General features: G+C 31.4%; 1 protein-coding gene across 3 annotated transcripts in view; it reads left to right on the forward strand.

Annotated features, from left to right (window-relative positions):
* LOC106070649 (rho-associated protein kinase 2-like) overlaps positions 1-14,297 on the forward strand; it is a 33,459-nt gene that overhangs the window by 12,199 nt on the left and 6,963 nt on the right. For all 3 annotated transcript variants that reach the window (XM_013230591.2, XM_013230590.2, XM_013230589.2), the window contains exons 5-32: positions 242-301; positions 3,639-3,716; positions 3,971-4,146; positions 4,255-4,339; positions 4,657-4,801; positions 4,916-5,054; positions 5,175-5,266; positions 5,589-5,748; positions 5,847-5,877; positions 5,996-6,093; positions 6,229-6,337; positions 6,994-7,152; positions 7,368-7,614; positions 7,868-7,974; positions 8,098-8,242; positions 8,956-9,116; positions 9,237-9,359; positions 9,456-9,517; positions 9,620-9,689; positions 9,902-10,005; positions 10,805-10,991; positions 11,215-11,308; positions 11,877-11,953; positions 12,193-12,324; positions 12,441-12,672; positions 13,046-13,214; positions 13,546-13,624; positions 13,728-13,929. In XM_013230591.2, the coding sequence (XP_013086045.1) occupies positions 242-301; positions 3,639-3,716; positions 3,971-4,146; positions 4,255-4,339; positions 4,657-4,801; positions 4,916-5,054; positions 5,175-5,266; positions 5,589-5,748; positions 5,847-5,877; positions 5,996-6,093; positions 6,229-6,337; positions 6,994-7,152; positions 7,368-7,614; positions 7,868-7,974; positions 8,098-8,242; positions 8,956-9,116; positions 9,237-9,359; positions 9,456-9,517; positions 9,620-9,689; positions 9,902-10,005; positions 10,805-10,991; positions 11,215-11,308; positions 11,877-11,953; positions 12,193-12,324; positions 12,441-12,672; positions 13,046-13,214; positions 13,546-13,624; positions 13,728-13,929 (3,523 nt within the window). The remainder of the gene's footprint in view (positions 1-241; positions 302-3,638; positions 3,717-3,970; positions 4,147-4,254; positions 4,340-4,656; positions 4,802-4,915; positions 5,055-5,174; positions 5,267-5,588; positions 5,749-5,846; positions 5,878-5,995; positions 6,094-6,228; positions 6,338-6,993; positions 7,153-7,367; positions 7,615-7,867; positions 7,975-8,097; positions 8,243-8,955; positions 9,117-9,236; positions 9,360-9,455; positions 9,518-9,619; positions 9,690-9,901; positions 10,006-10,804; positions 10,992-11,214; positions 11,309-11,876; positions 11,954-12,192; positions 12,325-12,440; positions 12,673-13,045; positions 13,215-13,545; positions 13,625-13,727; positions 13,930-14,297) is intronic.

The following is a 14,297-nucleotide window of genomic DNA, read 5'->3' on the forward strand; positions in this document are numbered from 1 at the left end:
TGTATAATTAGTGCATGGAATATCGTTCTGCAAGATAGATTTGATAACTGAGATTTAGATTTGATAACTGAGATTTATTTACAATCCAACGTGAAGGTGCAAGGAATCGCTGCAAGTGCATATTAATATCTAATAATCCAAAGTCATAATAACCATCATAATTTATATACCAGTAATATGTTCATTCTTTTCTTGCTTATAATAGTTTATAGAGTTGACATTTTGTTGTGATTTATTACAGGTGCGGCACAAATCAACAAGATCTGTGTTTGCCATGAAACTGCTGAGTAAATATGAAATGGTGAGCAATAACTCTGCAACATATACATTTTCTACAGTTTAATACAATTGTCAGTGCTAAGAAATTGTAGTACTCAACTTAATAATGGAGATTTCACTTGCTGAAAATAGACCCTAGGTTAACCCCACCAGGTCATATACATAACCTAGTTGATAGCTCCATTATGCTGATTTACTTTTGAATTGAGAAGCTAATGACCAGAAATTTTCTTAAAACATTTTTTTTTTTCCTCTGTGAACTGATTGCTAAAACAAAAACAATGGCTCAGTAACAATAAAGCTACTTTAAAAGAACATGAACAAAATACTTCATAGTTTCTTATCTATATTATAAAGTAGAATGTGAGGTGTATGTATGTATGTATGTATGTATGTTACTTATAGACATCAAAACCGCTTGACCAATCTTGATAAAACTAGGCAGGAATGTTCCTTGGGTACTAACTTAGACCGTAGTGTATGTATTGTAGCCCTAAAACAAACTTAAGACCCTCAAAAAAAAATAAAGTTGTCCGACTCTATTACAGCTATATTATTTTATGGATCTAGGCCATGTCTACAATGTTGACATGAGAAAAGATCGAAAGGATTTAGACCTAGATCTAATTTTAAGAAATACACTTTGCGCAGATAGTTTTTTACTTTGACACATGAAAATACAAAGGTAGGTCCATTGATTTCATTATATAATAAAATTAACCTTCAATTTTGTGTTTCAAAAAATTTTTTTTACATAAATTAGTTACTGATATCTGTGACTACAGATTTCCTGGCGAACTTTTTTCATTAGACAATATCGTAATGAATCGTGTACTAAAAATTAATTCGTTTAATTACTTTATAATCCCATCCCTAGATCTAAAACTCTAATTCAACTCTAAGATGATAAAACTTCTCTTCGCACAGATAGTTTTATACTTTAACACATAAACATATTAATTAAAGTCCATTCATTTCATATTTTGATCAAATAAACATTCAAATTTGGTTTTCTAAAGCTACATTTGTTTACGAAAGCTGCGAAGCCGAGTTGAGATAGGCCTAGATCTATATTCATTCATGAATCGCGTACTAAAAATTATTTCGTTTAATTGTTCACTTTATAATCCCATTCATTTAACAAATCTATCGCTCTTTTCGTTTTTAATAGATATGAATGTGTCGGCTTCGGGTAATCCCATTTTCGCAAACCTAATTTTATTTTCGTAGCGAAAGAGAAAAATCTTGAAAGGATCATTAGTTAAGTTTACCTTTTTACCTTTACCTTTACCTATCCCTTAGTCTGTTGGACCGTTGGGGCACCAGGCAAGATTTGTCGACCGTCTTTCTCCATTCCTCCCTTTTTTTTGCCTTGTTCAGAACCTCTCTCAATGGCAGGCCTGTCCATTCTTTAATGTTGTCCTCCCATCACTTTTTCTGTCTGCCTCTTCTTCTTTTCCCTGGCACTGTTCCCTGAAGAAAGGTCTTTGCGAGCCCCGTAGATCTTGTAATGTGGCCAAAGGTTTTAAGCTTTCGTTTTTTCACAATAGTAAGCAGGTCGTCATGAGCTCCGATCGCTACAGTAACCCTGTCTCTGATTTCTTGGTTTGTGATGCGGTCTTTGAATGTGATGCCTAGGATCCTTCTGTAGCATCTCAATTCCATTGCTAGGATCCTCCTCTCAAGCTCTGCATTCAACGTCCACGACTCACAAGCATATAAAAATGTGGCCATGACCAGAGAGCGCATCAGTCTAATTTTGGTGCCGAGGGCTAAGCCCTTATCTTTCCATATTATTTTAAGTTTTGAAAGGGCTGCTGTGGACTGTGCTATTCGGGCCAATAATTCGGGTTTTGTTCCCTCATCTGAGACAATAGCTCCGAGGTATTTGAAGCTGTTAACACTAGTTAGCTTTTCACCTCCAATACTGATGCCTCTTTTAAAGCCCTGATGGCTATTGGTCATAATTTGAGTTTTTTCGGCATTTATTTGCATACCATATGCTGCGGAAGTCTTGTCAATGCGCATCACCAGGTCAGCTAGTTCTTCTTCTGTCCCTGCTAGGCCGTCAATGTCATCTGCGAAGCGCAAGTTAGTAATTCTTCTTCCTCCAATGCTAACAGTACCTTCATAGCCCTCGAGGGCATCTTCCATTATCCTTTCAAGGAAGATATTGAAGAGTGTTGGTGACAGTAGGCAGCCTTGTCTTACTCCAACTGTGGTTTTGAAGTTAAGTTTAACATACATCTAAATCCAATCCACTAGATTAGTAAACACAAACTTAGACCCGCAGGCCGCGGGTAATGTCTGGCGAACATCCTTTCATTAGACATTACCAAATGGTTACTCATTAACAGTGATTAACACATCTCTCTACTGAGTCTATTCCTAGGCCTAGGTCTAAAACTCTTATTGAACTCTAAGATGATAAAACTTCTTTTTGCAAAGATAGTTTTATGCTTTAACACATAAACATACTAATTATTGTCCATTCATTTCATATTTTAATCAAATTAGCATTAAAATTTGTTTTTCTAAAGCATTTTTAATACATTCGTTCGCTGTTCGCTAAATAAAGCTGCGTAGCCGTGAAAAAAGGTCACGCATGCGCAACACAGAATGAACTCTATAAAAGCCTCTAGATTAGTGTAGATTTAGATCTATGTCTACCTAAAGATCTACTTTATACTGTAACACATGAACATACAAAATTAAGTCTATTCGTCTCAAATTTTAATCAAATATATGTAGGCCTAGAAGCAAATGTTTTAATTTGAACAAATGGATTTAAGCCTATTAGCTATTCTGATTTGATAGCTTCATTCACACTATTTTTACATTGACACATTCGCTTTACTTATTACATTATTATTTCGTGACTATATCGACAGTAATGCGCAAATAAAGACCCGTGGGTCGCGGGTAACATATGTCTAGTATATTATATTTTGAAACAATTATTTATTTCCTTTTTTAATGAAACAAAACCAATTGATCTAAATAACAGCTCTGTGAGGTTACTTTGAAATAAAAAAAATTGACTTGCTCTTATTATTCTCTAAAATTTTTTGTATGTCCTCACAATTATTTTTTTATCTTGAAGAGTCATTGTCTTCTTGATGTATTTTAATTATACTTTAGGGTTTTTGAAAGCTTGTGTTCCGATTGATTGCTGCTTTTATTGCTAGTCTTGTCACAAAAATCAGCATAAAGCTTAGAATGTCTAATTGAACAGTGTTTTCTATGATTCATATTAACTGAAGTGTCCAGTTTGTGAAAAAAGTGGTTTTCTACATTTATGTTAGAATAAATATTTTTTCAATAATTTTCATTTTGTCATTACTTTTTCTGTATTTTAGATCAAGAGATCTGATTCAGCTTATTACTGGGAGGAGAGAGAAATTATGGCAAATGCTAACAGTGAATGGATAGTGCAGGTAACATTTGTTATTGTTTTAAGTTGAACAAACATCACCTCAATAAAACCTGATGTAGATTTTTAAACTTTTTTTTTGCTAGAATGTGATTTTAGTGACAAATTTTCCAAGAAACATTATAATAATGTTGTGAACATATTTTCATGACATTACACAAACCTAGAAAAGTATAGACTATTTCACCACGCTTAAAGTATATTTTATTTTCAGTATTTTGTGTCTTATTTTTTAAATTCAATTTTTTTTTTTTTCAGTTACATTTTGCATTTCAAAATCATAAGTACTTGTACATGGTTATGGACTATATGCCAGGTGGAGACCTGGTCAACTTGATGAGTAATTATGATGTGCCTGAAAAGTGGGCTAAATTTTATTGTGCTGAAGTTGTACTGGCCTTAGATGCTATTCATTCAATGGGCTTTGTACACAGGTAAGTCAAGTGGCCAGGTTTTATGCATCCTTCGGTTGGGAGATAGTCATCCATCTATTGTTAACACCAGCCAGCAATATCATTTTTTTTCTTGACTGTTATTCACAGAGATGTTAAACCTGACAATATGTTATTGGATGCGAATGGCCACCTCAAGCTGACTGACTTTGGAACATGTATGAGGATGGATAAAGTAAATATTTCTCAATCTTCAATCATGTCTTTAGTGTAATGGCTTGAAATCACGTTTTTAATGTACTTTTAGTACATTTTGTGGATGAATCCATCATTTGAAAATTGTAGTTAATTACAGTGCTGTATTAATGTTATATAAACAATTTTTACTATTTTTAGCTGATGAAAAAAATGATAGCTTGAAAAAAATCTTACCTGACAAGAATTTCAGCCTTTGTCCTCAAGTTGCAAAGAGTGTAATTCTATCAATTGTTTTTGTCGGTTCAAATATGTTTCTGAAAATATATTGTGTAATGTCACTTTATTGTTTGACAGGATGGCCTTGTTCATTCAGATACTGCTGTTGGAACACCTGATTACATTTCTCCTGAAGTATTAAAGTCTCAAGGTGGTGAAGGCTGCTACGGCAGAGAGTGTGATTGGTGGTCAGTTGGTGTTTTCCTCTATGAAATGCTTGTTGGTATGTCATTTTTACAAGAATCAATATACAGAGAAATTTTGGTAGCTAGGGATTTTATTTTAAAATTTCTTTTAATACATATTCATAAGTAAATTAAAATGTTTCATGCTGTAGGTGATACACCTTTCTATGCTGACTCACTTGTTGGAACCTACGGTAAAATTATGGACCACAAACGCTCATTAAATTTTCCAACTGATGTAGAAATGTCTGACAGAGCCAAAAGTCTTATTTGTGCCTTTCTCACTGACAGGTTTTTACATATTTTCTTTTCAAAAAGTTTTAAAACAAGCTTTGTTTATTTAATATTATATTTTTCTAGTAAGTTTGTTTTGTGTATGTGGCTATACTTTTTTTTATTTTTTAAATTTAGAACTGAAAGATTGGGTAGAAATGGAGTTAATGAAATTAAAAAGCATCCATTTTTTAAGAATGACTCTTGGACTTGGGAAAATATTCGTCAAAGTAAGTAAAATTATTTTCCTGGATTGGTTATATTTACGATCACTTAGTTTAAGCTGAAATTAACAAAATGTCCTATATTTACGATCACTTAGTTTAAGCTGAAATTAACAAAATGTCCTAAGCTGAAGCTAATGTGATCCCTAGAGTTTTTCTGAGCAAGGCACATGTTAGATCAGAACCTTAATAACAACAAACATCAGCTATTAACTTCAAACAATTATATTTTTACTAGCACAAAATATGTTAATTTTTTTAGCCACTATATTGGTAAATTCAATGTATGAAATATTTTATGTTTGAGAAATTTTTTTTTGTTTGTTAGCCGTGCCACCAGTTGTTCCAGAGCTAAATAGTGATGTGGACACAAGTAATTTTGATGAAATTGAGAAAGATGATGCACCTGAAGAGACATTTCAAACTCCCAAAGCATTTGCTGGGAATCACTTGCCTTTTATTGGATTCACTTACAGCAAGAGCTGGAGGTGGGTCCTTGTTCTTGGACTAGAATTTAATTTTAGTTAACTGAATTGTTTGCAGTAAGTTTTGCATAATTTATTTTTTTTTTTTTTGCTTTGTGCAGTCAGCCAAGCAAAACAAGAGCCTCGTCTGCAGTAAGTTATATACTGTCTTGCTTGTTGTTCTGAAATAAAAGTCTTGCAGTATTATAGACATACAAATAATCAGTCAACACCTCCTTTATATTTGACATTATGCTCTCTATCTTAACAGTCAGCTGTTGAAACGTCCAGTGATGGCAATTTAAAAATTTTAGAAGAAAAACTAGAAATGGAAAAAGCCAACAAATATGAAGTGGAGAAAAAATATAAGTAAGTATTAGAAGTTTGGTTAAATATTGATATCACATTGCATTCAATAAAAGAAATTTTGAATCTTTATTTTTATTTCATCTATTTATTTTTTTTTCTTTTTTGCTATAAATTGAAATTTATTTGTATTTGTAGACAAGCAATGGAAGATATCAATCACTTAAGTCAAGAGGAAGCCAACATCAAGAGAGAGTACATGGAACTGGAAAGAAATATAGCTCTCATTAAACACGAGTTAAAAGAGGTAGACAGTCAATGTTTTTGACACTATTTTTTATTTATTCTTTTTCTTCTATTTTTCCCCAGTAGGGAAAAGCTCCTCTTGTTTCTTCAATTGTTTTTGTGCTGTTTGTTTGCCAGTGTTTGAAATGTAAAAAAATAAATAAACTAATATTGAATATCTGATTTCACCTTCATCTTGAAATAGGTAATTAATTAAGTATACATACATATTTTATACTCTTAGACTATTTAAAACATAATTAAAAATAGCTGTTTTTGGTATTTAGTGGAAGTATGGAAACAGATGATACAAAAATCGAAAAACGCTAAAGAAGTCAATAGAGATCCTGAGATCCTTATTTCCCATGAAGTCTGCTAATCATAATGGTTTCATATGTTGGTTAAATCTATTTTAATTATAGCTTGATTCCATATTTGAGTTGGTGTTTTTAAATGTGTGTACAATTAAACCACAGGGGTTTCCTATAAAGTTGGAATCATCTTCATCTCTTTTTTATCCAGTTTAATTTAAACCTATACATTACTTTCTTCTCTGTTGTTTACATAAATATACATGAAAAGTGTCTATTTAAAACCTTTTGAAAAGTGGTTTTTGCTTAGCAAACCTCTTTTCGTCTTAAGATGAGCCATTATTTTATCAAATGTCATTTCTTTCAGAGCCAAAGAAAGTTAGAGGCTGAATCAGATAACAAAAGAAAGATTGAATTTGAACTCAAAGCCAAAGAGAAACAGTTGGAAGATGAGATAAAAGCTAGATTAACTATCTCTAAAAATTCTGATGATTCCACTGAAAGATTGAACAGTCTAGAACGAACAGTGAGTGTCATTATTTTGTACACTTATGATACATCATACTTAAAAACCTTCTTTTTTTCTATTTAACATTACATATGACATTTGTTTCTCTACACTAGTATAAGTTTATAGCAGACACTCAAGCTCTAGATGGAGTCTAAACGGAGACTTCATTAGTTGTCATGTCAAGAAGATTTGAACTACACATTTGCTCTAAACATGTTTTATCTTTAAAGATAGGAGATTTGAATGAGAGGCTAAGACAAGAGCTGGATGGGTCCAACAAAATCAAGAAGCTTCATTCAGATCTCCAGATCAGGTATTTCTCACTAGAGCAGAACTTCAATGACCTGAATAGCAAGTGTCTTGAGCTTCAAACTTTACGCCAAGCTCTACAGAATGACATATTTCACCTTCAGACAGCTCTGGATACTGAAAGAAACAATAGGTCACAGGATGTGCAGAAAGTTCAAGAATTATCAGGTATTTAAACAATTGATTTCAGATTTTTGAATGTACAGATATTTACTATTTCCTCTCATCTCATGTTAAGCATACAATTAGTTCCTATATTATTTGTAACTTTAATAAATCATAACAAAACTTTAGTTAATGGGCATTATAAGACCATTATTCAAATTAGCTGAGGTATTTCCAGAAAAAAAAAATGTATTGTGTAGTTGACATAACAAGCTAATGATCTATTGTTTGTTGGTGTGGATGTATTCAACAATAGAACTAATCCAGTGTTTACAAGAGGAGAAGTTGAAGTCATCAGAACGGGAGAAAAAATATAGTCAAGATCTTCAAAAGATGCAACAAGATATTTTCCAGCTAGAAAAGGTTAGTTTTGTAATCTACTTGCCAGTTTCATTACTTCGATAGTTTGATTTTTTTTTCTGTTTGTTAAATAAGTAAATGTTTTGAAAAGCATTTTTATTACATTTTTGTATTTCTTTATCCCAGAAAATAGCTAGTGTTGAATTGGATAGGGACAATTTTCAAAGAAAATGGGAGACAGAAAAACAAACACTAGAAGACTTTATCGCAAGAGATAAAGATAACAATTTCCTTAATTCACCCATTCAAGCAAATCAGGATCTTATCAAAGGTAGCCAAAATGGATTGTTTCCCAGACTTTTTTAGATTCAAATGTATTAGATTATTATAACTAACTGTCAGTTTATAGAGCAAATACTATTTTTAATATATTAGTAAAATACTGCTTTCATCATTTGTTATTTGTATTTTAAGTTGTAATTTATACATTTCTAAGTACAAAATGTTTTCAGATAAGTAACAACTTTATTCTTGTAGTAAAATAATCCTATCAATCTCTCAATGACCAATATTCACAACAAATGATAATTTGAAACAACTTTCATTACTCTTTAAAAACAAACTCCTTTCTGTTATTTTGACTGACTTTCAACTTGCTACTTAGAACTACCCCTAACTTAACTCAGCTCATGTATACCCTACAACACTTTCAAAATTAGATTTCTTTTAACACATTGTCTGCATTAAACTAGAACAAACAAGCATGAGACATGCTCTTCAGTAAGAAATTATTTTGTTTCTTTTAACAAGTACAATAATGTCTGTATAATTTTCATAAAATAGGTCACCAGTTTACCTTGTATTTAAAGAAAAATATCCTATTTTTGAAAATAACAAGTTTTACCAACTTGCTACATATGTAATGGATACTGTTTACTTTCATGATCTCAATTTAGGGTTGCAACTTGTAAATTGAGATACCCTTCTTGTTAATTAATTGATGCTTGTTTCCTTAATACTAACAAATATTTTCTTATTATTTAGAACTCCAGGTGAAATTAGATCAAGAGAAATCTCAACGTTCTGTTTTGGATACAAAATTGTTGGAGGCAGAGAAGAAAAACAGTGAACTTTCTGTAGATTTAACACAGTTGCGACAGAAGGTTTATTCTCTGCAAACTGAACTCAAAACAGAAACAGATAAGGTTAGATATTTACTGGTAGTCTTGATATATCCAATAATGTTATTGTTACATTTTTGTTCAGACAACTGATAAATCTAGGGATGGTTTTTTCTCACCTTATCCTTCTTGTTTCTATCCTAGTGCAATAATTTAAATCTTCAAGTTGAACAAGAAGTACAAAGAAGAAATCTAATGCAGGGAGACTTTAAAAACCAGTCTCATGATCTGCAGAAAGCTAAGACAAGGGAAAAACAATTAACTAAGGTAGATACAGATATTCAAACATTTTGTTCACATCTTTATCTCAGACTGAAATTGAAAATTGTATTTAATTTATACTTCAAACTTTTTCTATTCAAGGAAATTCAAGATTTAAAAGAAGAGAAAAAGAATTTAGATTCAGAAATAACGAAATTAAAAGAGTAAGTATTACAATTTTACTTTTTTACTAACTGGATTTGAAGCTTGTATTAGGATTATCAAGCACGTCTTGAATTTAATTGAATGCATTTTGTTTGTTTCAGGGAAATAAAACTTCATGAGTTTCAGAATAACGAGTTAAAAGAACAGCTAGAGGCAGAGTCTTACTTTGCTGTGAGTACTTGATAGATATTTAGTACAGAATTATAGGGATTATTACATACAATTCATTTGAAAAGTACACATGTTTATCCTTTGATAAACTAAGACATAAAAAGTTTTTGTTGAGGTCTCTTGTTAACTTTTCCTAACCAAAATAATTGTCCTTAATGTAGAGACTCTTAAAGTAAATTTGAAATGTCTGTTAATATTTATTTATTTCTCAGTCCTTGTACAAGAATCAATTAAAAAATTTAAAAGAGGAGGCAGAAACAAAAGATAAACAGATCAAAGAATTGACTTCTGATGTTCAAAATATAGCCCAGGAAAAGTGAGTATATTTATCTTAATCCATTTTTTTTAAAATCTGATGTAACTATCAGTTACATTGAATTACATCAGGATGTATTATTCTTCATTTGTATAGATTCTTTTTCAATTGTTTAATTACATGATTAGAAATCCCAACCTAAGAATAAATACATCATGCGATGTTATAGATGATTTTCACAATAAGAGGAAGCCAAATGACTGATGCAGGTTGGAAAAGGAAGATAGGTGGCAAATTATAGATAAAATTAAAACTTTGAACTTCAATAATGAGTTTAAACATGATGAGTACATTGCACAGAAGCTTTAACTTCCACTATACGGCTGCAAACCATTAGTATTAGAAATCTCCATATTATTTTGTAGGCAGAGTTTATTCTTGGAAATAACCATAATAGCGTAATGTTACTTCTGTATTATCCTTTCATGTAGTCTTGCTACAACTCTTAGTTGGTACTAGATTCATTGAATAATATTGCCTAGGTAATAATGATGCACAATAAACCTTACAACTTTTAACCTTTTGCTACTTTTAGCATTAATTGGGATAATGTGATAGAAATTAAGAAGATTACCTCTTACACAGCAAGTATGTGTATTAGATTTGTATTTGTATTGGAATGTAGAATTTTAGATGTTATCCTACCATTTTCATTTTTTTTAAAAATGTTTTAAGCATTTCTAATGTGCATTGTTTATTTTGTAATAAAACTGTATTGAATCTCATATCAACATATCAACCTAACCCTTACAAATCAATAAACATGTTTTTCTACACTATTTTAATGTATTGTTTCCAGAGATTCTATAGGTGCTCAACTTCAGTTGGCCCTGGCAAAGGCTGACAGTGAACAGTTAGCTCGGCAGATTGCTGAAGAACAGTTATCTGATGTAGAAAAAGAGAAAACGATGCTGGAACTTGAAATTAAAGAACTCATGTCTAGACATAAAAATGACTTAAATAAGAAGGAATCCATTATAACTTCAGTAAGCCATTCCTGCATAATACTTTCATTAATTCTAATTAATCTTTTTAAATTTAAAAAGATTTTATGCGTTTGCTATGAGTTAGTCAAAAAGATTTTCAATAAACTTTATCTTATGAAGTTGAATCAATATAGTCCAGTAGCTTTTACATTTTCATGAGACTCTTATTTGATTTTATATATATATAGTCATTTAAATTAATCAGCTGTTTTTGTCTGTTTAGTTTGAAGACAACAAACACTCCTACATCAGGGAAATAGAAAACCTCCAGCAAGAGAAAGATGCTCTCAATAACAAAATTAAAGAACTCTCTGAAGGTAAGTTTACTTTTGATGGGTTTTAAATTTTGACTGACTTGATTTACTAAACTCAATGGGAAGTTGTCTTAGATGTTGTTCTCCTCACAAGAGTGACTTGTCTATCAAAACTTTTGCTAAGTGAGAATGAGAACATCATTACAAATAAACATGAGAAAGTATAAAAAAAAACAAAAAAAAAACAATAATTGTTATAGTTGTAGTGCTCATGGGAAACAGCTTTGAAATAGCCTTGAAGATGAATTTTTTTTTATGGACTTCCTTTCGTAATGTACTGTGGTCTGAGGATGGCCTGAATCCTCAACCTCTAGGGGCTTGGGGGGGGAAGAGAGTTGTGAACAGGCTCTTTTTTTATTTTTAAATAACTCATATGATTATTATTGTAATTGTTTTGCATGTAGTACTATGATCATTCATTCAATTTTACCATGATACGAAACCACAGAGACATGTCTGTTTTGTCAGGGGTAAGGGTCACTGGTAAAAGGTTAAACAATTCTTCTATATATGATTATAATTTGCTTGCATTTAGACTTACTATTGAAATTTGTTCCATTTTCTTCTACAGATAATCAGAAAACAAAAAACTCTGACATAGATAAATTAAAGAAGTTGTTGGAGGATGAGAAACTGAAAAAAATTCAGGTATTTATTAATTTTTTTAATGCTGACTGGACCATTCATTTATTTTATTTACTTACTTGAGTTATTGACAACAGACAACAAAAATTTTATTTACCTTTTTAGTAATGTATTTACATGATTAGAATCACAAATGGAATTATTTTTTATTAATGAAGAATTTATTTTACTTCAGTTGTTTTTGCTAGCAATGTTTTTAATTTACTCATTGTAGTTTTTTTATGATTGATTATTTATTGCAGGCTGTAAACAAACTTGCTGAAATTATGAACAGGAAAGATTTGAATCCAACAAAAGGAAAAAGTAGTAAAGCAGAATCTGAGATTAAAAGGCGGGATAAAGAAAAGAGAAAGTTAGAACAAGAGCTTGCAATGGTTAGTCTGATTCGTTACATTTACAATAAATGACTGAATGTTTCAGTTGAATCATCAGACCTTTAGTCAATGTACTGAGTTCTAATTCTAATGCTTTGATAATGTTTGGTCTTCAGGAGAAGGAAAAGTATAACAAGATGGTAGAGAAGATGCAGAGAGACATAATGGAGGCCCAGCAGTCTGTGATTGAGGAGACACAAGCAAGGCAGAAGCTACAGATGGAAATTGATGCTAAAGATTCAGAGTTGGAGCAGCTTCGTCAGAAGTTGAGCTTTAACAATGCAGATAACATCTCAGTGCACAGCGGTAACCATGACGAGAGTATTACAATCTCTGATGATTCAGGAGGTGAGTTTACATTAAATCATTGGTTACGTATACCTGAAAAAAAAAAATTTCCTGCAAAATTTTATTATTAATGTTTCTAATTAGTTTTGTTACATGATAATAGTTGCAGCATAAAAAAAAAAAAAAAAAAAGAAAACTTTTTTGAGTTGTACAAGTTAAAGATGCTCAATTTGGCCTTATTTTATTTGCAAACAGTTATGTAACTTCAAAAGGGTCTTCTATCCAATTTCTAACAATGGTATCAAACTAGAAATATTATCTAACAATCATAATTTTTTTTTTATTTGCTGCTCCTCTAAACAACAATATAAAGATACTAACCTTTGGATACACTATTTGTTCAAACCAGTCTCCAATCTGTTGAATTCCCCAGTTTCTTCAGACTCCCACTTAGAAGGCTGGCTGGCAATACCTCAAAAAGCAAGTAAAAAGCATTTCACTTGGAAGAAGCAATATGTAGTTGTGAGCAGTAGGAAAGTGTTATTTTTCAATTCTGAGAATGATAAACAAAACACTGATCCAATTATGGTATTAGATATAGAGTAAGTGCAAACCTCTTGTTTTCAATAATTTGTGTTTACAATGTCAAAATAAGGTCATTAATCCAATAAATGGGACTAATAGACTTTGCAGATGTCTGCTTACAGAGAAAAAAAAATTTAGTTCGTGTCCTGGTGACAGGTTTTTTTTTGTTCTGAGTCAAGTATATGAAATAGTTTATTTTGTGCTGACCTCATCAACTAATGAGATCTTGTAGATGTAAAAAGTTTTGAAAGGAACTTAACTTCTTTCACATATTTTTAATTTGCTAAAAATTAGTAGTAGTCTTTTCTAAACAAATACTATATATAAAGGTATGTTATACATTTCCAGTAAATTGTTCCATGTGCGACCAGTCACGCAAGGAGATGTGTATCGTGCAGAAGCCAAAGATATTCCTAGGATATTTCAAGTAAGGAAACTAAAGCTGTGTGTATTTTGTTTAAAACATTCTTTCTTGAAATGTTTTGCTAATTTAAAATTGGATTTAAAACAATTTTGTTTCATTTATTCAGATACTCTATGCCAGTGAAGGTGAGAAATGCAAACTAGATGATGCAACCTTAGAACCATCACCATTTTCAGATCGAGTGGGAGTGATATCATACAAGGGACACGACTTTATAACACTTACCTACCGGACCCCAACTTCCTGTGATTCATGTCATAAACCTGTTTCCAACTTACTTCATCCACCTCCAGCTTTGGAATGCAAACGTACGTTATTGTTGTGATGTCTTAGTTAGGAAAATATCAAAATTCAAAGTAGAAACACATTTTTTAGTAGTACACAAATAGATGTTCTTCACTGCATCCTGCATCTCTTTATTTGTACATTACAATTAGTATTTGAAATTTGTGGAAAGAATATCCAGTGATGTAACAGAACTATATTCTTTCTTGCACCTGGAACCTAAATAGTATTAATATATTTCAAATGCAGTGGAGAAATGTTTATCTCATTTTGAATGAACCCACTGGCAATCCACACAATAAAAGCTAGATATAGTAAAATAACTTTCAATTGCTTTATATGACATTTATGAACAAATGTTTGAAGGCTTCTTGTTATTAATCACAGTTTT

The sequence above is a fragment of the Biomphalaria glabrata genome, chromosome 5 (genome assembly GCF_947242115.1).
Source record: "Biomphalaria glabrata chromosome 5, xgBioGlab47.1, whole genome shotgun sequence".
NCBI classification, from domain to species: domain Eukaryota; kingdom Metazoa; phylum Mollusca; class Gastropoda; family Planorbidae; genus Biomphalaria; species Biomphalaria glabrata.